Source organism: Nannobrachium achirus (genome assembly GCF_963921795.1).
Source record: "Nannobrachium achirus genome assembly, chromosome: 16".
NCBI lineage: Eukaryota > Metazoa > Chordata > Actinopteri > Myctophiformes > Myctophidae > Nannobrachium > Nannobrachium achirus.
This window is the reverse complement of record NC_137823.1, coordinates 34,049,790-34,072,906: the sequence shown is the minus strand read 5'-3', so window position 1 is coordinate 34,072,906 and position 23,117 is coordinate 34,049,790. Positions and strand designations below refer to the sequence as shown.

The following is a 23,117-nucleotide window of genomic DNA, read 5'->3' as shown; positions in this document are numbered from 1 at the left end:
AAACCAAAAGAAAACTAAGAAAGAAAATGAATCAGATGAGCACAAGAAGAGCACAAGACGTTTTGACAGACAATATCAAAGGTAATGACAGTAACATTTATAGTACAACGGTAAGAGAACTGTGGTGCCAGGCAGCGTGGGGGCGTCTGCTGTGTCGCGCGTGTCGGCTTGTTCCCTCAGAGTGAGTCCGCTCCGGCGGGCGGCTTTTGGGCGCACTCTTCATTCAAGCACAAAACGGAACGAAACTTGCACCCACTCAAAAAGTCTGGCAACACAAATTAAAAAAACAAACAAAAAAGCAAATAAAAGTAGAACGAATCGGCATGTTGACACGACACCTCAGAGGGTGGGAGGAGGAGGAGCCTGGAGGCACAAGTGCTCAGGCAGAGGTCAGAGTTGAAAAGGTCACTGGAGCTTAGGAACGTTTACACTCTGGTCAGTTCTGGCCCCGAATAGTCAGCTCCACGCGGGTTGATTCATGACAACTCTGGACACAGAACAGGGTGTGTGAATGGTGATAGTTAGAAGTGTGAAAGTGTGGGAAATATACATGTTCTTTTTTTACTGGAGAAATCTACTTTTTTTTTTAATCCATTTCCCTACATATTCAATGATTAATTTGTTTCAAGACTCAATAAAAATGCCCCAAAACCCATCCCATGTTGATATAATAGTTAAATACTAGTTACATATAATTAATCATGGCATTCTCCCACTGACATCCTCTCCAAATCAGCCCGGCATGAAAAGTTGGAGAAAGTCATCCTTGCAGAGTCTGGACATGGTGGTGCCAGCCGTGAGAGCCAAGGCCCAGCCCCTTCAATAGGCCAGGACTTTGATTCTTGTTCAGGTTTTAAATAGCGCTAGCCCTCTCTATTAAGCAAAATTAAATTGAAATGGCGTTTCCCCAAGGCAATAATATACTGTACATTCATTAATACTAAGCGAGTGCAACTATGTGAATGTGTGTGTTCATTTTTCTGTTTGTGGATGTGGCCACATGTATATAATTGAAATATGTGCCTCTATAGTATCTGCGTGAAAGCAGAATAATATATGTACACGTATGTGTGTGTGTGTGTGTGTGTGTGTGTGTGTGTGTGTGTGTGTGTGTGTGTGTGTGTGTGTGGGGCTGGTCTGGGCTCCTGTCCTCGCGACTGAAGCACATTTCCGTAGGAAACAAGCGCGCCTCATTGGCTCAACTGAGTTAGCCAATCACCAATGACGGAAGCCAAAACCCCCTGAAGCCACCCTCTTGCCAAGGAGACCGGAGTTGATTGGTTAGAACCGTTCTTATTTTGGGAGGTCATGTTGTGTGTGTGTGTGTGTGTGTGTGTGTGTGTGTGTGTGTGTGTGTGTGTGTGTGTCTTGAGGGTGGGGGGCGGGAGGGGGCTACAGTCCACTCGTAGTGTCCTCGCTGATGGACGGGCAGCAGGGGATGCGGTTTCCGTGGTGACAAGTGTGAAGTGTCGCTTGGCCTTGGAGGGAGGAGCTTAAACCTCCACTGCCGTCAAGCCGATTCGTTCCTCCTCATGTCAGTCACTGCTGGTCTTCTTCAGAGAGAAGGCGTGGATGTTAAAGTGGCTGCTGAGCTGGTGCACCTGGAGAGAGAGAGAGAGAGAGAGAGAGAGAGAGAGAGAGAGAGAGAGAGAGAGAGAGAGAGAGAGAGAGAGAGAGAGAGAGAGAGAGAGAGAGAGAGATTTCAACACAAAAAGGTCTATATAATCTATAAAATACTACAAGGACTCTCCAGGAAGAATTAACCCATTTAGGCCTAGAATTATTGAATGCTTTAACCGGTGCCGCGCTGTGAGCTTGTATATCTGCTATTTTTGAAAAAGTCATGAAAATGTGTGCAAATCTTTGAATATATGTATATTCAAAGCAAACGTTTGTAACTCAAATTTTGCTTCTGGGTGGTCCATGGAACAAAATATTTTGAGATGGGGTTCCATGGTCAAATACATATCATTTTGGGGGTCCTTCACATGAAAAGGTTTGAGAACCACCGACATAGTAGTCTCTCAAGAACAGACAGCTCCAGTTAAGTGAAAAGGACCTTTTCTTTGACGATTGCTGACATAGAAACATGCGTTTTTCAAATAAACCTTAGAAGGATTCAAAAGACACTTAATGAATCGGGACAAAATTCTAATTTTCACGATTTTTTTTAAATAGCAGATCTACAAGCTCGCTGTGAGCTTGTATATTAGGGCTGTAATCTAGCCCTGTTTTAGGGATTCGAACTTCGGGGGGATTTTCGGAACGAACCATCGAACCTTCGATGGTTCGTTAAATTGAATAAAAACCGAACGTTCGGACGTTCGAACCATCGAACGTACTGTACCTTTAAACAGTGTAGGAAACTAGGAAATGTTTTAAATGCGCTGTTTTATCCATTGAAAACGCGTGGATGCGTGGCCGCATTAACACCTAGGCTAACACTTGGAAAATCCAACCCAATCGGAGAAAATGTCGCACAGTTTGTTGACGAACAGGCTCAATGTATAGCGGAGTTGCACGGATGATGATGATTAGACTTGGTGACTGCATCGGAGCTCGTCGCGTTCGGGCTAAACTGGTCTCGATGTAACAACCCCATACATCGCATTGATTATAGATCCTTTAGGGGGTTGCAATGAAATCCATCTTTGCTCATGCTTAGGAGAAAGGGATGTTTAATCTTTGGGTGCGTGGATGGCTGGGTGTTCGCTGTTCAAAGCACACACGTCTCTCTGAGCTGCTCTCACTCACTGTCAACAAGCGTGTGTCAGCGAGGCTGATTCGCCACCCGGTTCGCGGCCCCAAATAGGAGCGCAATTGGAGCGGAGGACGGTCCTTGATCGCTCCAAGCTGTTCTGGTGCATTTTATAACTACTATAACGGTCACCATTAACTGTTAGTGTTTACCGGTAGGCCTAACTTATTTCGTATCTGGCTATCTCTACTACTGTGATATTCTGAATAGGCCAATCACATTCTGATAATTATTTTTCGTGTAAAAAAAGAAAAAAAAAAAAGAAAAAAACCTGAACCCATTAATTTCGAACTTCGATTGCCAACGTAACGAACGAACGTTCGAACCTCCGAAGGTTCGCTTGCAGCCCTATTGTATATATGCTATTTTTCAGTAGTTAAAGCATAAAATAATAATACACAATATTGTGTACCCAAGGACGACCTCTAGAGGGGACTGCGAGGTGCAGAGCAGACACACCACTTTCAGAATGAATGTGTCGCCAGGTTTGGGGATGAAAATTAGCATCTCTCGCTAAATCCTGTGTATTTAAAGTGCATTATATGTATTGTTCATTAATACACGTTTTCAGATCTGTACATAATATCTTAGTATAATTATTAAAAGGTGGAAATGTCTCAATAATAGATATTATTTTCTATTCGTTCAGTGCGTTGACTTGGGAGCAGCAGATTACAATTTTGTAGCACCTGCAATGATGTAAGAATTCTGTGATGCTCTATTAGTTTACTTTTTATGGAAAGTACAGCAGTCTCTTCCACGTGTTTCGTGCATTGATTCCAAAGTTACAGCGGAGGAGACTACATCCAAAAATATGTTGTATTATTGTGAGCAAAAAAAAAAAAAAAAAAAAAAGCCCGGTGTCCCTATTTTGGACATGATTTCAAAAACGCCTATTTTCTCTATACAGCACCATTGTGCAGCAACATGATAAATAGGGCTTAAGTGGTTCAAGCATACAGCTGAGCACAGATCACCTGCTGAGAAGATGTACATGTTCCTCTCAATTCCTGATCTACGTATCTATTGTGCATGGGTCTGTGTGCGTGTGCACGCGTGTGTGTGTGTCCTCACCACTGACACTCCGTAGTGTGTGTGTGCCAGTATGACGGCAGTTGTCCACAGGTACAGCAGTAGTGGCTCGTTGCCAACCAGCTCGGTGATGGCTAACAACACCACCACCGCCATGGGCAACAGCAGCCAGCTCAGCGCCTGGCAACGCGTGTTACTCATCTGACACACGATCAGCTTACACTGCAAGAGAAACACACGTTTAGCACAAGATACACACACCCCGTTTAGCACACAACACTCACACACACCCTTTACGACAGTGGTTCTCAACCTGTGGGTCGGGACCCCCAGGGGGGTCCCCAAATGATTAACTTAATGTGCAATGTTGTTTTCTCACTCAACAGTAAACAAACCAACGTAACGTTTAAGTATTGAATATTGAAACAGAAGTATATAGAAGGTATCTACACATTTCTAAAGTGACAATTTAATGACTTTAATACCTCTAAAATGGCAAATTAAACATTGGCCAAATTGTCAAATGTTAGAGGCAGAAATTGTGAAAATAGCCGATCTACATGCTCACAACATGTTGTGAGCATGTAGATCTGCTATTTTCACAATAGAACCGTGTTATACAAAATGTAATGCCTTAACTCTTGCTCGTTAGGGTGGGGGGTCCCCAGTTAAAATGTGATTATGTTGGGGGTTGCGGCCTGAAATGTTTGAGAACCACTGCTTTACGACATACTCTTGTCCCTTGACCCGTTTATATCCTGTGCTTTTCTCCTTACTCTTCCTCCATCTCTGTCCTTCCTCCCTTACCTGAAAACTACAAATGATGGAGTGTGCATGGAATAAATAATTTCACCCACGTTACACCTGTAAACCATCTGTGATGTGACAATAAAGTATTCTGATCTCAACAAACTGTGCATTACAACGCACATACTGTTTGTCACAATGCATACACAATTCAATTCACAGCGTACCATAATAAGGAGACACTATATTATAGAGTCTATGAGGCTTATAGAGTCTATAAGCCCTCAGCCATGCAACTATTTCACCAAGAGACTTGAAACTTGCTTTAGAGCTGTCATTTCTCACTAAGACATTATCTGAACAAACCTTATATAAAGCCAAGGGATTAGCCAATCAGATCTGGTCAATCACAATTCCACTTGACAGTGGCCTAGGAGTTTGGATGAGATAACTTAAAAAATGAACACAAGGTATACGTTGCAGTTCAACTTTGCTAATCCTAATGCTTAGACCAGCATTGCACTGGTCCTGAATATGGCTCCACAGCAGACGATTAAGGTGTTTGGGTTTGTGTAGTCTGTAGGTAGTCTGTGGTGTTGTACAGGCTGTGAATACCTTTTGGGGCTGCTGCAGCTTAAATTATTATACCGTCTACTGCATGTATGTTGAGAGATGAGAGGGACACACCCACACCCATACAAAGATAGGCAGAGACTCACAGTGACGTTGGCAAAGGCCGTGCCAACCATGAGGTAGTATATCCTGGGTTGCTGATGGAGGATGGCGGTGGGAGAGAACACAGCCCAGATCGTAGCGAGGAGGAAGAGGAGGACGGGAGAGAGGAAGGGCAGGAAGGCCTCGTATGCACTGGCATGTTTCGTGGTTCTACTGCGGTACGCCCTGGAGAAGAGTTCAGAGCACCGTGTTAGAGTTCATACAAAATGATAACAACGTCATCAACGTAGATTTAACACTAAACAAGGCTCTAACTCGTTCTCCTGCTATACCATCAACATGTGGAACGCCCTTCCACAAGCCTTAAAGGAGAGCAAATCCCAAGCCTCCTTCAAAATTGGTATGAAAAGTCACCTTCAGGCGGCTGCTACCCGTGACTTGTAAATAGACTAAGCCCCCATGCTCCCCCCACCCTTTTTTTCTGCCTTTGTATATGATGTTATGCTTTTGAAACTCCTAGATAAAGTATATGTTCTATCCGTCTGTCTTTCAATGTTATATGAGATACTTAAAGTGTGGTTCCTGTGGAAATAAGCCTAATTTGAGGCTTATTCTTATTCTTATCTTATTCTTATTAAAATCTAATTTGAAACTCTTCATATTAACAACAGCACTAAAAGAAAACGCGATGCTAACATAAAGATAAACACCAATACATACAAGAACACTGATGTGCACCAACACTAACAGTGGTTAATGTATTACAGTATTACAAAAGTGAGAATATGGGCTACTGGACATCAGATCAGTTGGGACACTTACCTGATAACATTGAAGAGGCTCATGGGTAGGGTCACACAGAAGGAACAGGCTAGTGTCAGATAGGAGAGGAGAACAAGGAGAGGAGTCAACATCATGTCCAATATGTTTATGTGCACACAAATACATTTAATATGACAATCTTACCCTGATTTAGGTAATACTCTGGTAAAGTAGCCGGCATTAGCAAAACCTGATTAACATTAAGCAGTTTTGTTTTTTCTCTACCAATCTTAATAAAATAGAAAGCGGTGTGCTCTAGTCTCAAGGCTTCACAAAGATGAAGCCAGGTACGAGAGGCCAACATACAGTGTATCATCGTCCTTGATGATTGGTTGACGACAATTTATTTCACAAGATTTCTTGTTACTTAGGGCAGGGGTTTTCAAAGTGGGTGACGGGGCACCCTGGGGTGCCGCGACGGCAGTCCAGTGGTGCCGCGAGATAATTTGATATTTTGAATTTATTTTTGACACAAATATTTTGTATCATTTTAAATACAGTACAAAGTTATTTTCAGTCAGTTCTAACCAAAATGGCTATTATCTCAATGTTTTCCTCGCAACATAATCACTAAAATATCGTCACTGTCGGGCAGAAACCTTGTATCTCCAAGTTTCAAATGTGTACGTCTTTTCGCAAAGCAAAGCCCTGCTTCATCATACAAGACTGTCGCACAAAACTACTGAAAACAGCCGATCTACAAGCACACAACGCGTGCTTGTAGATCTGCTGTTTTCACTAGTTTAGTACATTTTATAGATGATAAATACAAAACGAAGGTTTTGGACATACAAGGTTGCCACCCGACAACGACGATATGCTATAAATATAAGGTGCTGGGAGTGAAAATGATAAAGTAGGGGTGCCTCGGATTAAAAAATATATTTATGGGGTGCCCTGAGACAAAAAAGTTTGGGAACCCCTGACTTAGGGGAGGCCATGGGGCTGGCTGGCTGTCGTCTTCTCCCCCTTGCTGACGGCTAAGGCAGGGTTTGAACCTCTCACCTTCCGCATAAAGGGCATATGCACTAACCACTACACCAACGTCGCGCCCCCAACATACAGTAACAGCTCAGGATCAACAGAAAGTCTAAGGAATATTTTTGGTAAGTGTCCATCCTTTTCTGTTGGGTGCCAGCCAGAATTTAACAGGATGACACGATTATGTGGTTGACTCACTGTAGTATCTGGTCAGTTAACCCCAGGAAGCATTTACCGGCCCGTTAACGGAGAAAAGAAAAAACACTTAGGAGTAAATCCTGTAATCCAGAGTTATTGCACTAATGCTATGCATGTCAGCACTTACGTCAAATTATTGCTATAACCTGATTATTGGTCTTTGCGGTATTAAGTGTTCATGCAAAAAGCACACCATCTGTCTACTCATCAATGAGATGTCAAAAAGAAAACACAGCTCACCGAGGATCATAACGGTGAAGAGGTCTCTGTAGTGGAAACTCCCCACGATTGGCTTATACCACGTTTCCACGCCGACTGCAGCAGTCACAATGTACACGACAGAGATGGTCTGGTGAAAAAGAGGCACAAGAAAACATGTCAGCGAGAAACAAGTCATTTATGTGTTGAAGAACGTCACGCCTTGTTGAATGATAAACATGACACATCCACGCTGTTCATATCCCAAATCCATAATGTATGCGTCTCAGTGCAAATGTGTTGTGTGTGTGTGGTGTGTGTGTGTGTGTGTGTGTGTGTGTGTGTGTGTGTGTGTGTGTGTGTGTGTGCATGTGTAAGATACAGTTTGTTTCTGTGTGTGAGAGAGAGACAGTAAATCCACCTAAAATGAAGAGACGCCCCATTTTTCCTTTTTGTTCCCCTCCTCTGTAAATATTGCCATGTGTAACAATTTTTTTAAGTGTTCATATTTTAAGCTCTGTTTCTCAATGTAATATCTTTTTTGGTATCCTTTTAGCGTGCATTTTACACTACTTCTGTGCTGTTTACATGTTTGACTTATCAAGTATCAAATCAATATACAGTACATTGTTTATAGGCCCCTCAAGGTGTGATTCATGCAGAGTTCCGATTGTTTGCTTAACGGGCCCCTTCTGCAAACTCATAATGTAAACCGAAAGATCTGACTGACACATCTTGATCACACATTCACATTTCACAACCAACATGTGCGAAAAGTGTGTATTCAAGACAATACTAACGCCAGAAAAGCTTATCAGGCTTAAAACAGTCGAGCCTAGGAGTACATGGAGAGTCGCGTCATGATAAGTAATCCTGGGGAAAAAAAAGTTTTTATTGCACTGCGTACGGTTCAAGAGTTATAGACCAAAAGATGAAGCGGCCTGTTAAAACGCCACCATGAGCCAGATTAGAAAGAATTGTGGTGGATGTTCTTCCTTGGCCTACTGGGAGTGTGTGTGTGAAAGGTTTCACACACACACACTGTGGTTAGTGCAGCAGTGCCTGAGATTAGTGTGCATGCGTGAACAAACGTGCGCGCGCACACGCGCACGCACACACACACACACACACACACACACACACACACACACACACACACACACACACACACACACAGACACAGACACACACACAGACACACACACACACACACACACACACACACACACACACACACACACACACACACACACACACACACTCTCCAATCAATAATTTAAGGTGATAAATAAGGTGATGAGAGTGTACAACACAGAGGCACTCAAGTCTCTGCAGTGTCAGTATCTCAGTGGAGTTTGGAAGAGAGCAGTGAGAGATACAAATGTCTTTTGTTGTTAGTCAGCTCCCATGATCCTGACACACTGCTATACTAATAGCAAGTAATTTATCAATCATACATTCACTTCAGTGATGTCAGCTATAAATAAAGATTGATTTGAATTATGTGTAATGTTCAGGACTTCAGTGTCTCTCAAACGTTTGTATGAATGGTGATTCGTTCATGAGTGATTCGTTCATACAAACCAAATCATTAGCAAGACTCATGAACGATCCGTTCCATTTCCTTAAACTGTTACGTTCACGCTTTGGTTCATACCGCCCATCTCCTCCCCATAATAGCCCCCGGCGCACAGAACGGGAGGTCGGGCTGTACGCGCGGCATAAAAATAAAAAACGCTCCTGCGATAGTGTTTTTCACGGGGCGATCGCGCTATGAACGGTGAACTTGAACGAATCGTTTGAACGGATCATTACCATGAATGTGAAGGAAATGATTCGTTCAGAGGATTCATGTGTCCTTACCACTTTGTGAATACGGTTAGAAGAGTCATATGTCCTTACCACTGTGTGAATATGGTCAGAGGATTCATGTGTCCTTACCACTTGGCTGATATCGTAGCCCCAGGGGAGGAACAGCACCCCGGTGTTGTATTTCTCCCAGTGGGACAGGATGAAGGAGAACAGCACCACCCACAGGATGTAGTAGAGCATGACCACGCCCACGCCACTCGCCCCGCGCCCGAATATGGAATAGACGGTGGCCACAAAGAACACGCAGGCCCAGCTGTCCAGGCCGTGGTCAAACAGCTCCCCCAGTGGGGTGGACGAGTTTGTGCGGCGGGCCTGTTTGCCATCTACGCCATCTGCACGAGTGGGAATGACAAGTAAAGGGAAGTTTAGTACATTCATATGAGAGAATGAACACACGCACACGCACACACGCACATACACACACTTATAAAATCATGCACCACAAATTATTATTTTAAATGTTATTTTAAGGCAATCCTGCCTCATTACATGGTACCACAGAGGCAAAACAGATGACTTCAGTCTTGGTAATGTTTTTGCAATAATACAACGAGAAATAAAGCACCATTTACTTTTGTTTGAAATTACATTTTAGCACCACTTTATGCCATGTAATGTGCTTACATTATTACCGTATTTATTACACACTATACACACATTATTATACACAGTCTTGTTAAAAGCAAGCAGTCAGATTCTGAACAATGCTATACTATCCATTTATAGTTTGAGTATTGAGTCTAGTATCATTCCACTGGTATTTCTGCTGCTTGTGTCTGGGCTGTGGACTCAGTAAGAGCCTGGGGACTGGGGAGTGGGGGCAGGAGTTCAGATTCCAGCTGTGGGTTCATGAGAGAAACACCGCTCCCCACATCTGGGATGAAGTTGAGGAAGCGAGACTGTCTAAACCAGTGGTTCACGAACAATGGTCGGGACCATAAAGATTTTCCAAAACAAAATCATACATTTTCAACATTAGTTTAGACAACAAATCTTTCTTTTGGGTCTGCTAAAAGGTTTCCACTGGTCTAAACCAATGCTTTCTTTTTTTTAAAGATTAGTTTTCTGGCTTTTATGCCTTTATTGATAAGACAGTAGACTGAAATGGAGAGAGAGATGGGGAGTGACACGCAGCAAAGGTCGTCGGGATCGGGACTTGAACCCGCGACACGCTGTCAGGCATCAGAGCCTATGTGGTATGCGCCTGGACCGGTAGGCCAGCGGACGCCTCTAAACAAACGCTTTCTGATGTAGGGGAAAGGAACTGTTGGAATAACGTGTTCCTTCCACACAGGCTACGTCCTGCCGGGGACACTCCCCCCTGTCAGGTGATCCTCATGCATTGAAGGAAGCATAAGTTCAGTTTGGGGTTCTCCCCTGGTTGGCAGAGGGAGAGCAGCGCCCAGGATTACAGCTTAGGCAATTGGCACTGGGTGAAAAATGGGTTACAAACGGGAAAAAAAAAGAAATGGAGTTGGACCACTTACAACTGAACACTATGTAGGGCTGTCACAATTATTACATAATCGTCTGATCGCAATTATTTGACATAATCGCAATTATTTTGTGATAATCGCCATAATCGCGTACATGTTGAAAAATGTTTATATATGTTCAAACATTTAAAAAATAGTGGAAATAGCAGATCTACAAGCTCACAAACAAACACACTGAATGAGAAGCTGTGTCCAAACTTTTGACTGGTAGTGTATGTATTGTAAACCTTGACATGATGTCCGTATATTTAAACACACAGACAAGAAAATCACAAATGAAAGTGAATGGTCTGCAAAAGACTTAAGCGCTTTTCTGTGTGTTAAATTCTCACACACACACACACGTGCACAGCCACACACACACACGCGCGCGCACACACACACGCGCGCACACACACACACACACACATGTGCGCGCACACACACACACACACACACACACACACACACACACACACACACACACACACACACACACACACACACACACACACACACACACACACACACACACACACACACACACACACACACACACACACACACACTCTGTCTTGCTTATAAACACTTTGACAAGAAGCCACAGCCTCCCAAAGTAAGAGGGTGAAGTAAGATAAATCACATAACATGGAGCCATTCCCTATTGTCCAAAAAACAGAGAATGTTATCATAAACTGCCAGGGTATCAGTGCCATACCAGACAAGTACAACGTGTTTTCTAGGATGAAGTACAAAACCTGGACGCTGTCCCACTGTGAACCTATTTGAACACATTCTCTTTAGAGATGGTATACAACACTGAATGACATATCAAAGCAGAAATGCTGATTATGCCCAACTCCACTGAATACCAAATAACATTGACCAGTGAATTTTAAAACGTTTTGTGACCATTAACTAGAGGCTAGTTAATGGTCTATGGCCTAGAAGACCATGAGCATTTTAGACAAAAAGAAAAAATAATTAATATTTTAGGAAGAATAACATATTGACGACACAATAGGCATGTACAGTATTAAACAAAAAAAACATATTTCAGATTCAATGGCAGCAAGAACGTGAAACATGAATATGTAGCCTGCCAAAAGACAACAGAACAAAAAACATAATTAGGACTCTTAAATAAACTGCAGCCTAATAACAGCACCATTATAGGCTATGATAACATAACCAGTCACAACCATCAACCACCATGTCCAGAGCTGTCCGAGCCCCATGCAAACACTTTACAGTAGTATTATGCGGTGTGCACAGCGACCCGCTGCACCGCCCTGTGTAGGGCAGGACATACCGGTATATAGCCTGACGGGCCATCCCACATACTACGTTCACTCACTCATTCCTTCCCTAGTATGAGGTCTGGACTTCCGCGTATAGGCATTAGGCAGCGAGTATGAGACATTGACCCCAATCATTTTCTGATCGGGGTCAATCAGTGACAAAACAAGATAAAAGCTTCCCCTGATTGGCCAATGTGTAGATGGTGATGTAGATGCTTGCTGCAGCATTATCAAAACAACATGGCTGCCCTCGATGCAAGTGTAACAGTTAACGCTGAAAAAATAAAACGAGCAATAAGTGAAGTTTTTTCAGAGTTGGAATCAATTTCAACAATTAAAAATGAACAGGAGTAAGCGCTAGCGGAGCTCATCGGCCGAAAAGACGTCTTTGTTTGCCGTTCTTCCGACTGGCTGCACTTTGATGACAGATGATTTGCTACTCTGATTGGTTAGAGGAGTCTGTCTGTCAAGGCAAGTAGTCCCGCCAACTTTTCAAGCTGCCTATAGGCCGAAGGCCAGACCTCATACTGGGGAAGGAATGAGTGAGTGAACGCAGTATGTGGGATGGCCCGCCAGGCAAGGACATATAGAGCTTCAACACAGTGGAGGCATTGCCATGGCAAATCACAATATACTGTCTATGTGATGCTGGCACCCTGGAGTCCAGAACCTGGTCTCTAGCTTGCAGCCTTATATAGACTATATACATTCATCCAAACCAGGGTACGCAGTAAGCACACATTGACTAAAATTAGAGTGCATTTGGTGACTCAATAAGGTTTTAGCACTGTATTGCTTTCCTGTAAATGGTTATAGACTGCGTTCAGCGTAATGTCTGACTGTTATGCAATATTTAAGAGCCATCAACATGCAAACCCCCTCCCACTGGGAACTCCTGCACTCCTCTCCAAAATCACTGAACACAAAGACACACTACACACACACACACACACACACACACACACACACACACACACACACACACACACACACACACACACACACACACACACACACACACACACACACACACACACACACACACACACACACACACACACACACACACCACATCTGGCTGACACACACACACACTACCTATGCACGTAGGAGAAAGAACACACATCTTAAATAGTGCACATCTGGCTTGTTTTAGCAAACACTGTTTTTCATCAAACTGTCAGATTTGTGAGAGGCGTTGCGTCACACACAGAGACGTAAAACAAGTGCATTCCAGTGAGTCAGCGGGGGGTGGGACTCACCGAGCGTGTAGGCTAAGAAGTTGAAGAGACCAGCAGCGACCCAGACCCCACTCGGCACGTGTTCATGTCCTGCAGCTGAAACGCAAAACCGTCCACACATACAGAGAACACCACGTAAACACATATACAGTACATAGAGCACCATACATGTGCATACACACAGAGCACCACACGCATGCACACACAGGAGGGAAAATACACTTTAAGCAACAGCCTAACCAAGCAGTGTTTGGACAAGTCTATTGTTAAATGAATCATTGAGCAACTGACTTCCTCGATGAACCACAGAGTGTGTTTGTGGTTTATGAATTACTATACTTGTGGTCACCAAAGATCCCCAAAAGGATTGTAATAGTAACAACACCAGTCCAGATTTGACCTTATGATGACATTGTTCTGGTTCCCGAGAGGGAAAGCGTAATTGATGTAATATTTATAATATTTTTAGAGTTAATATTAATAAAGTCACATGGTGCTAAACGTTTACTGTGTCAAGTTAACTCGTTGACACTCGCTGACAAGTCAGCTCCTGTAAACACTACTGGCTTTTACTTCGAGAATTCACTGCCTGCCCATTTCTTTAACTTATTAACTGGTTCTACTGGTTTGGTTTTGGTAAAGTCTAAATCTAAACAGCATTTTTGAATGGCAAATTGCTTTTGACATCCCCATTCCCCGCAACGATAGTAATACAAAGTTAGGAGGATAAAATGAGCTGGTTGTTGTAACTTGAGTCATCACCACTTGAGTCATCACCAGCTAACATGTTTCTCTGAGCAGTGGACTTTGCCGTTCAAGAACACACTCACATGCCATGTCACGCCTTCATGATCCCCTTTCAAAAGAACAAGGCAGCAATTTATTAGCATATATATATTAAAAAAAATCCCCGTAAATAAATGTATTGCCCTACTTCATTGTACAAGCATCTACAAGGTCAGAAGCACGTTGCATCGAGACACGTGGTCTTGAACTTTTCTTTTTTGTTAGTTTGTTTTTTACCAATTAAACATATGAACAAGAGCTTTGGACTAATAGGAACTACATTGGATCCAAGAATACAGGTTATTTTTCCATTTCCTGAAAGGTAATAGTTTGACATACAAGGTTTCCACACCTGACAGCGGTGATATAAGGCTTAGTTAGTTAACTAATTAACACATTTCAATATTATGTAGTCCTACATCAGGGGTCAACAGGGGTCTTCAATGTTTTCAGGCCAAGGACCCCTTAGTTGAGAGAGAGATGAAGCAGGGACCCCCACAACCTTATCAAAGATTCCATATACAGTAGTTTCATTGTTTGATAGTACAATTGTCAGTGTATTTTGGATTTGTGTCAATTTGTGTTTTCAGATATTTAACCACTTGAACCCTTATTATAATTACAGCGTCTAGTCGGCGACCTGGCCAACTCGGGAACGATGTAAATAGAGAATGAATGCCCCGCCCTTTAATGCAAACCCCATTATACCTGTTGTCATAGGACCTGTTTTGACCATCTGTTTGCCTGTGTCCATTTATGCCCATATATGGAGATATCTGTATCTGTCTGTCTGTCGGCGTCCATTTTATGTCCATATATGGAGATCACTGCAGATATAGTTCTGGGTCCATTTTATGCCCATATGCCCATATATGGAGATATCTGTCTATTTGCGTCCATTTTATGCCTGCCCCACCCTTTAATGCAAACCCCAATATACCTGTTGTCATAGGACCCGTTTTGACCATCTGTTAGCCTTTGTCCCCACCCTTTAATGCAAACCCCAATATACCTGTTGTCATAGGACCCGTTTTGACCATCTGTTTACCTTCTGTTAGCCTTTGTCCCCACCCTTTAATGCAAACCCCAATATACCTGTTGTCATGTTGTCATAGGACCCGTTTTGACCATCTGTTTGCCTTCTGTTAGCCTTTGTCCCCACCCTTTAATGCAAACCCCAATATATGGAGATCTCTGCACACACAGTACCGGTTGCGGAAAACTCTGATGTCAGACATCAGCTCCGCATTCGGGGATTCATTTTATGCCCATATCTGGAGAACGCGCGTGCCGGTGGGAAGAACGGTTCTCGAGATTCACATACATACATACACATTCACAGAGATTTTTTGTTGACTCCTGGCGTACGTGATGTCAGAGCCTTTTATGAAGTGATGTCACAATGAGTCAGCGATTGTGCCGATTTCCTCAGGAACAGCCTGATGTTAACAATCAGCTCCGCGTAAGGAGATTCCGAACGTTTCGCGCCGCTTCGGGAAAACCGCATGCCGAGTCGGGCCGAGGCCCGGCACTGCACTCCGCGCCGCAGCGGGGAACGCGCGTGCCGAATCTGAAGCCGGTGGGACGAACGGTTCTCGAGATACACGGATTACAAACAAACAAACAAACAGACAGAGATTTGTCGCATTTATAGATAGATAATTATTGAACTAAATAATAAACTTGACCTTTCACTCTGTACAGTCTGCTCTTTTTCCCCTCTACATCAAAGCTCTTTGCCGAAAATAGCCGATCTACAAGCTCACAGCTCAGTTGTGAGCTTGTAGATCTGCTATTTTGGCTATAGTTCTCACAGTATGGATGCTAGGGTTCAAGTATTTAATATAAAAAAGGAGAAAAAAGTTTCTATCACCCAAAGATTTGGAACTCTGAGGACCCCCTAGGGGTCCCGGACCCCCTGTTGAAGACCTCTGCCCTACTTTATTGTGGGAAGGGGAGATGACTGCTCCTCACTCTCGACTCTCCCATATTCAAAACAAATGGCCAACTGCAAACAGACAAGAAAAACACACAGGCACACTTTGGCAAAGCAGGGGACTCACCAGATGCATAAAAATCAAAGTCGTAGAATGCCAACATGAGGAAGTTAAGGACCAGGAACATGAAGCCAATGAAAGTGATGAGGTTTGGGGCCAGCCAAGTTGGAAGAATCTGAAAAAGGTGTGAAAGGCAACCATTAACCAATAACAACCATTATATGATGAACTGCTAGGTTCATAGCTGGATAAGTCATTCTTAGATCTAGAATTAAAAACAAATATTTCATTTATGAACTTATCCGAGTTATTGATCTGTATTTTTATAATGCAATTTAGACAAATGAATGACCATTTTAGATGTGAGTTGGTCTAAACACCCCTGCCCAACTTTTCTAAACATTTGTAATTGTTGGTAACTCTTGGTAATAAACAGTAAATCAGAGGAACAGCTGTTTTATTCATTATTATTATTAGATTTAAATACATTTGCTAGTTAGTAGTATAAACAACACCTGAGAGGACGTCGACATAGTCAAGATTAATTTAGCACTATCTACTAGCAGCAACAGAATGCTGAAACAGTCTATATGTGATGGAGAGGTATTTATGTCCCTAAAGATTTAACTTTAGAACAGATGCACGCTGTCTTTTAAAGTGTACTGTTTACCAGTAACCAGATATACACACCACTGAGCAGAGACACAGACACATGCTCTTTTAGCACAATCTGTACACGATCAGACACAGCTGTACAGGACGGGGCGTACCTAACCACACAGTAAAACCATCAGTGTTAGGCCAATAAGCGTCCATTTGGTTAAGTTAATAATGAGGATTTTACAGTACACTATGTTTGATCGATATCGATATTGCTGGGGTTGCCGCCAACGGTTGCCCGACTGCCCCGTGACAAGTAAATAGAAAGTTCGGGCAAGTGGAGTTTGCATTCAGGATTTCCGATGGGCAAGTGCAATTGAATAGGGAAGCAACCATCTTCATTAAATATATTGGTTAAAGTAGCAGTTGAGCTAATTCATTTAACATTAATTTGATTGACTTTTCGGGCAAGTGGACATGACTTTTGGGCAATACAAGTAGAACTCGACCTGTATGCCTCTGAGACCTTAGTCAACCCCTGATTGTGACGACCATATTGTGAAAATAACAAATTTCTTTTAAAGATTGTCAAAAATAGCAAGAAATAGATGGCCTACAAGCTCACAACATGACAAATAACACATTGTGATCTTGTAAGATCTTGTATTTTCGCAAACCATTTTAAAAGGATCCCAGGCTAGTAAGCCTTATATGCCTTAATACATAATAATTGCCCTCTATAATTAAAATTAAAACCACCATAAATACAGTATTTATTTTAGGAATAGTTAATCTTTTACTCAAACGCCCTTGGCAAGTTGATGATGTCATTTGTCAATGTGTGCTCCAGCCCATGGAATGTATGGAATTCATGTGCTAAAACTAAAAAACAACTTAATACACCCTAAGGTTTAATATAAGCATCAAAACAATATTTTAAATGTTTTTACTAGCACATGCATTCCATACATTCCATAACAAAATACAGTATTGCCCAGCCCTAGCAATGTGTTGTCCATACCTTGCTTGGGTCAAGTTCAAGTGTCTCTCTCTAGTCTAACTGGTTACAGTAGCATCGGCAACAGATGGCTCAACGGATACTATGAATGTATTTCCTTATACGAGAGTGCAAGACAGACGGAGAGTGATGTAGGGATGTGTTAGGGGCATAGAGAGAGGTGTGTATGTCTGTGTTGTTACAGTATCTCAGCAGACAGCTGGAAACCTCATCAATGATGCAGTTCTCCACGGTGTACAGTGGACATAACACACACAAGCAGGACGGAAAGCAATGAACAGAGGCCATTAAAAGGGACTTTCCTCACCTTGACCACAGAGTTCCAGAATGGATGCATGACGTAGACCGACAAGGGGTTGGAATCCACGGCGCTGTACTGAAAACAGAGTCACATAAACACAATTTAATCAATCAGACACTCACAGCCTAGCTGATATAGCACTGCAGGGGTTCACCTAAGGGCATCGGAGTGTAATAGGCTGCTGCTTTCTTAAAAGGTTGTACACACACACACACACACACACACACACACACACACACACACACACACACACACACACACACACACACACACACACACACACACAATGACTTATTATACAGTAACTAACTAGTAGTCAACCACTAGCATACCTTTCATACACATGCAGCCAGGCAATGACAAATGTAAATGGTAAATGGTAAATGGTTTATTTATCCAAAAGCGCTTTACAGAGATTGTGCATTACATTCACCCATTCACGCACACATTCATACACCGGTGGCGGAGGAAACCATGCAAGGCACCAACCAGCTCACCGGGAGCAATGTGGGGTTCAGAGTCTTGCCCAAGGACCCTTCGACATGAACTCAGGGGGAGCCCGGATTCGAACTGGGAACCCTTCGTGCTCTAATAACAGTTTCTCTACCCCCGAGTTATGCCGCCCCACACATTTTCAAATGAATGAAAGAACGATAGAAAGAAAAAGGTGAGATAATCAGAGACTCGGCGGGACAATGTTTCACGGCCTGACCTCTCATGTGCTTTCCAACTGAGTGCTCTTGTGCGAGCATGCGCTTGTGTGTAGCTTAATATGCGTGCATGTTCCAGTTAGTACACACACACACACACACACACACACACACACACACACACACACACACACACACACACACACACACACACACACACACACACACACACACACACACTTAACTATACATCTCACACAGAGTTTCAACCCTTCCGTTCTGTCCTCCTGTCTGCTTCAGTCACAGATGCCTCAAGGCATGTGGTACAGCTGGTGTGTAGTCACCGACATGGAAGACAATTATGGCTAGAAAATCTCACCTCCAATGATAAATGACTCAAAGGGAGTATCGAGGCAGGAGGTTTATGTAATTTGTGTGTGAATTGATTCTTCTGATTCTATTCTTCTGTGTGTGTCTCTCTCTCTCTCTCTCTCTCTCTTTCTCTCTCTCTCTTTCTCTGCTGGCAATTCCATATGATGAAAATGTGCTTGCTTTTGATGTTTTTCATTGAAGGTAAACATTTTGCCCCATTTAACCCCTTTGGGCGAAAGAGGCGTCATAAATAAACAGAGCTTTGCAAGCAAGCTAGCTCTGGTCCATAGCGTTAGTGGAGTTCTCCCTAACGCTATGTTCCTCTACCTCCGTATTCCTTGGCAAAACCGGAACACCCCGCCGTCTGGTCCAAGAATAACAAAAACTGTTTTGCCCCTTATCAAACCAAAGGTATCAGTGGACAGTTGAAAGCTTACTCTACTTAGTGGACGAGGTCTGAGCCCCCCACCACACGATTAAAATACATTTCTAGGGCAAAATGAAAAATATTCCACCGGATGGAGACGCTCTTCCAGGTTTTTACGAAACAGCGCTTCCAACGTCGCAGAGTTGAATAACACCCAGTGAGACTAATGCTCAGTGTAATTCGGTCCTCTGACCTGCGCGGCAGTAGTGAGTTGGCACCTTGATGGCGACGACAAATAGTGAAAAACGAGAAGAAATGGAGTCTCCATCCGGTAGAATATTGTTCATTTTGCCCTAGAAATGTATTTTAATCGTGTGGTGGGGGGCTCAGCCCGCGTCCACTAAGTAGAGTAAGCTTTCAACTGTCCACTGATACCTTTGGTTTGATGAGGGGCGAAACAGTTTTTGTTATTTTCCTTCCAGACGGCGGGGGTTTCCGGTTTTGCCAAGGAATACGGAGGTAGAGGAACATAGCGTGAGGGAGAACTCCACTAACGCTATGGACCAGAGCTACAAGCAAGCATGAATGAAAGTCATCTCTCTGCTCCTGTACAGAACAGTCCCCCATGGTTCGTTTATTGAACGCAAAGTAGTCATCAATAAAATAGAAATGTTGCTGTGCATTAGTGTCAGAACATATTTTACCATTCATTACTTAGGCATGAGATTAAATGGTTATGATGTTACAATTTTCTCAGCCAACAGCATCAGGCACCAATCACAGAGCTGTGTTTACAATTGAATACTACTGGATTCCATATGCTGTCATTAGTGCCATTACTGCCATATAGAGTTTTACGGTCAGTTAGCCCATTAAACTGTATCAGAATATATGTATGAATGAACTCTTGTCATGTGACAATCACATGTCTGTATTCTACAAAGATTAAAAAAATACATTAACTTTGTTGAAAACTGAACCATGGCCCAGAGATTAGCTTCAAAACTGAATCATTTGACATGGTCCCAACTCCCAACTCCCATTACAGCTTTCAAGAGTCTCTCACTGCTAGAGACAAGAGAGAAGACTTTGTCCTCCCTCCTGATTGTCAATGACACACATGCTTTACGTTTCAGAATAAAAAAAAAATATTATTCATTATGACTCAATGAGGGCATCTGAAAGAAAGCTCTGTTTTCTAGTATGGAGGTGGTCGAAGCAGTGACATTTTTAAGATTGTCAGAATATGATTAGTGGTCAAAGTATGAGGAATGTGACCTGGTGCTCACACAGATTAAAACATAAAATATATGCTATTAGGCTACAGTAGACTAGGGGAAATGAACTGTGTAGCCTAATGATGGCAATGATTTCACAGTCATTCTCACGTATCTGAGGCAGTAACGGCAGCATCTTCATCGTCATGGCATCGCCGATTAGACACTGTTTGTGGTTTGGAGTTCAATGGCCCCTTCAGTTCAACACCAGACCATCCCCCTAGTAACCTTAACCTTAACAGCAGCTATACCTTGCTCCCTGGACTGAGGCTAGTAGTAGTAGTGTGTGTTATGATTGATGAGGAAACACTGAACTAGAAAGGAAGGGAAGGGAGCCATGACATCGAGGAAAAAGGTCTAGTCCAGGGGTCTTCAACAGGGGGTCCGGGACCCCTAGGGGGTCCTCAGAGTTACTACAGGGGTTCCTCCAAATATTTGTGTGATAGAAACTTATTTTTTCTCCTTTTTTATATTAACCACTTGAACCCTAGCGTCCATATTCTGAGAACTTTAGCCAAAAATAGCAGATGTGAGTTTGCAGATCAGCTATTTTCGGCTAAAAAGGGAAAAAGAGCAGACTAAGTACAGAGTTAAAGGTCAAGTTCATTAAGTATTGACGGTTCAAGTGGTTAAATATCTGAAAACACAAATTGACATGAATCCAAAATACACTGACGATTGTGCTGTCAAACGATTAAACTATAATCTGTAATCTATGGACAGGTTGTGGGGGTCCCTGCTTCATCTCTCTCTCTCTCAACCAAGGGGTCTTTGGCCTGAAAACGTTGAAGACCCCTGGTCTAGTCTAGTAGTGTGTGATATGATCCTGATCCATGACAGCTAGCCGCTGCTTCCAACCCACCACACGCTGCCCTGTCCTGTCCTGTCGACCCCCCAGATGAACAACAGCTAGCATTCAGCCAGCCCAGGAAGCAAGGCAAGCGACCATCCGCCTGCCTGGCTGTCACACTGGCGAGAAGAACAACCCCAACCAATAGCTCAGTTTACCTTGTATTTGTCGAAGCCCGCCAGTTGCTCCTGGGTGACATATTCGTAGAGGGCCATGGTGGGGAAATCCGGCATCTTGGCCCAGTGGCACCTCGAAATATCTGAACTCCCGTCTTTAAACGTTCCAAAAAATATCCCCTCTCAGATATTATTATCCGCAGTGTCGAGGCACCATCTAGCCTTTAGCTTCGCTTGCTATCGCTCACGCCGGCTCGGCTGATGAGGCGAATGTCGAAACACTTTGGGACCACTCCTACGGACGGACTGGGAGACCCCATGCTTCGTCCGCACGGCGGTGTCGCGCGTCGGAAAATAGCCCGACCCACAAGCCCACGCCGCGTCGCGGAGGCAGCGGGCTGTGGGCTTGTAGGTCTGCTGTTTTCCGACGCGCGGCACCGCCACGCGACGAAGCGTAAATTTGGCCTCGGCGGTAATCTCGCGGGAGCACGGCGAGCATATTAAGCGCCACTCGTCCGCCTCCTGCAGGAGAGGAGGACAGGCCATAGGGACAGGCGTTTAAGTGCTAAAGATGGCGGCGTCCACCGGCTCGGAATCAGAGATGGACCACAACAAACGAAAAACGCCACGAAAGCGTCGAGATAGTAGTGTCGTGGAGCTCGTCACGCGTGGAAAGCTGTCAGGCGGGTTCTCCCGAAGCCTTTTCAGGAGACTAGCACCCCTCGCGCGCATCCCCTTGAAGGACATAGCCAGCGAGGAGGTTCTCGGGGCAGGGCACATTTTCCTAGGCTTCACCAGAAGTGGCAGACACATTCTGTCCTACACCAGAGACAACACAGGAGGCGAAGACGCCATGTACTTCTTCAACCTCTACTGGTGGGAGTTTAACCTGCGCCGCCAGCTCAAACAGGTCCAACACGTGGACGTTTTCGGATGCGAGCTGACCCAATGTGACCACATCGCTGTGTGCGAGTGGCCCAATGACGACTCCAAAATTGTCGTCTGTGCCTTCAATGCACGCAGCGTCAGCACGGGTCAGCTCCTGCTCAACCTGGCGAACTGCGACGATGGGTTCTACGGCGAATTCCCCATCGTCATTGTTTCTCATCCTCCATCCAAACCCTGCCCTCGCTGCCGTCCTCCTGCTGACGCACCAGGCAGGAGTGGTCAGTGTCTGGAGCATGGCTACATGTTCAGCTGTAGATTCTGGGTGGACTCGCCCTGTCCCTTCCAGCCAGCCTTACAGCTGAAAAAGGACAAGGTCGTTCTGATGAGACACAGCGACCAGCTGGTGGCCTTTGCCATCTCCTTTTGCCCAGCAGGCGAGCAGAGTCCTCAGATCCTCTACAACAAGAAGAGAAGTCAAGCCTCTGCGGATCCCACCTCAGCCCCGTCCCCTCCTCCCTCTTCCACGATACCTCAGGAGGAATCCGCAGAAGGCACATATACGTCCTACAGGTAGACTACTAGGCCTGTCACACAT

At 43.8% G+C, this 23,117-nt stretch overlaps 1 protein-coding gene across 1 annotated transcript; it reads right to left on the bottom strand.

Moving 5' to 3' along the window:
• Window positions 1–1,403: 1,403 nt before the first annotated feature.
• selenoi (selenoprotein I) lies at window positions 1,404–21,810 on the bottom strand. The gene is made up of 10 exons (XM_080744506.1): window positions 21,677–21,810; window positions 18,009–18,077; window positions 16,150–16,258; window positions 13,322–13,396; window positions 9,353–9,615; window positions 7,454–7,562; window positions 6,035–6,083; window positions 5,257–5,437; window positions 3,833–4,012; window positions 1,404–1,601 (listed from the first exon to the last, which is right to left on the bottom strand). Exons 1-10 carry the CDS (start codon window positions 21,749–21,751, stop codon window positions 1,494–1,496), a joined length of 1,218 nt encoding a protein of 405 aa, XP_080600632.1. The 5' UTR covers window positions 21,752–21,810; the 3' UTR covers window positions 1,404–1,493.
• Between the last annotated feature and the right edge of the window lie 1,307 nt (window positions 21,811–23,117).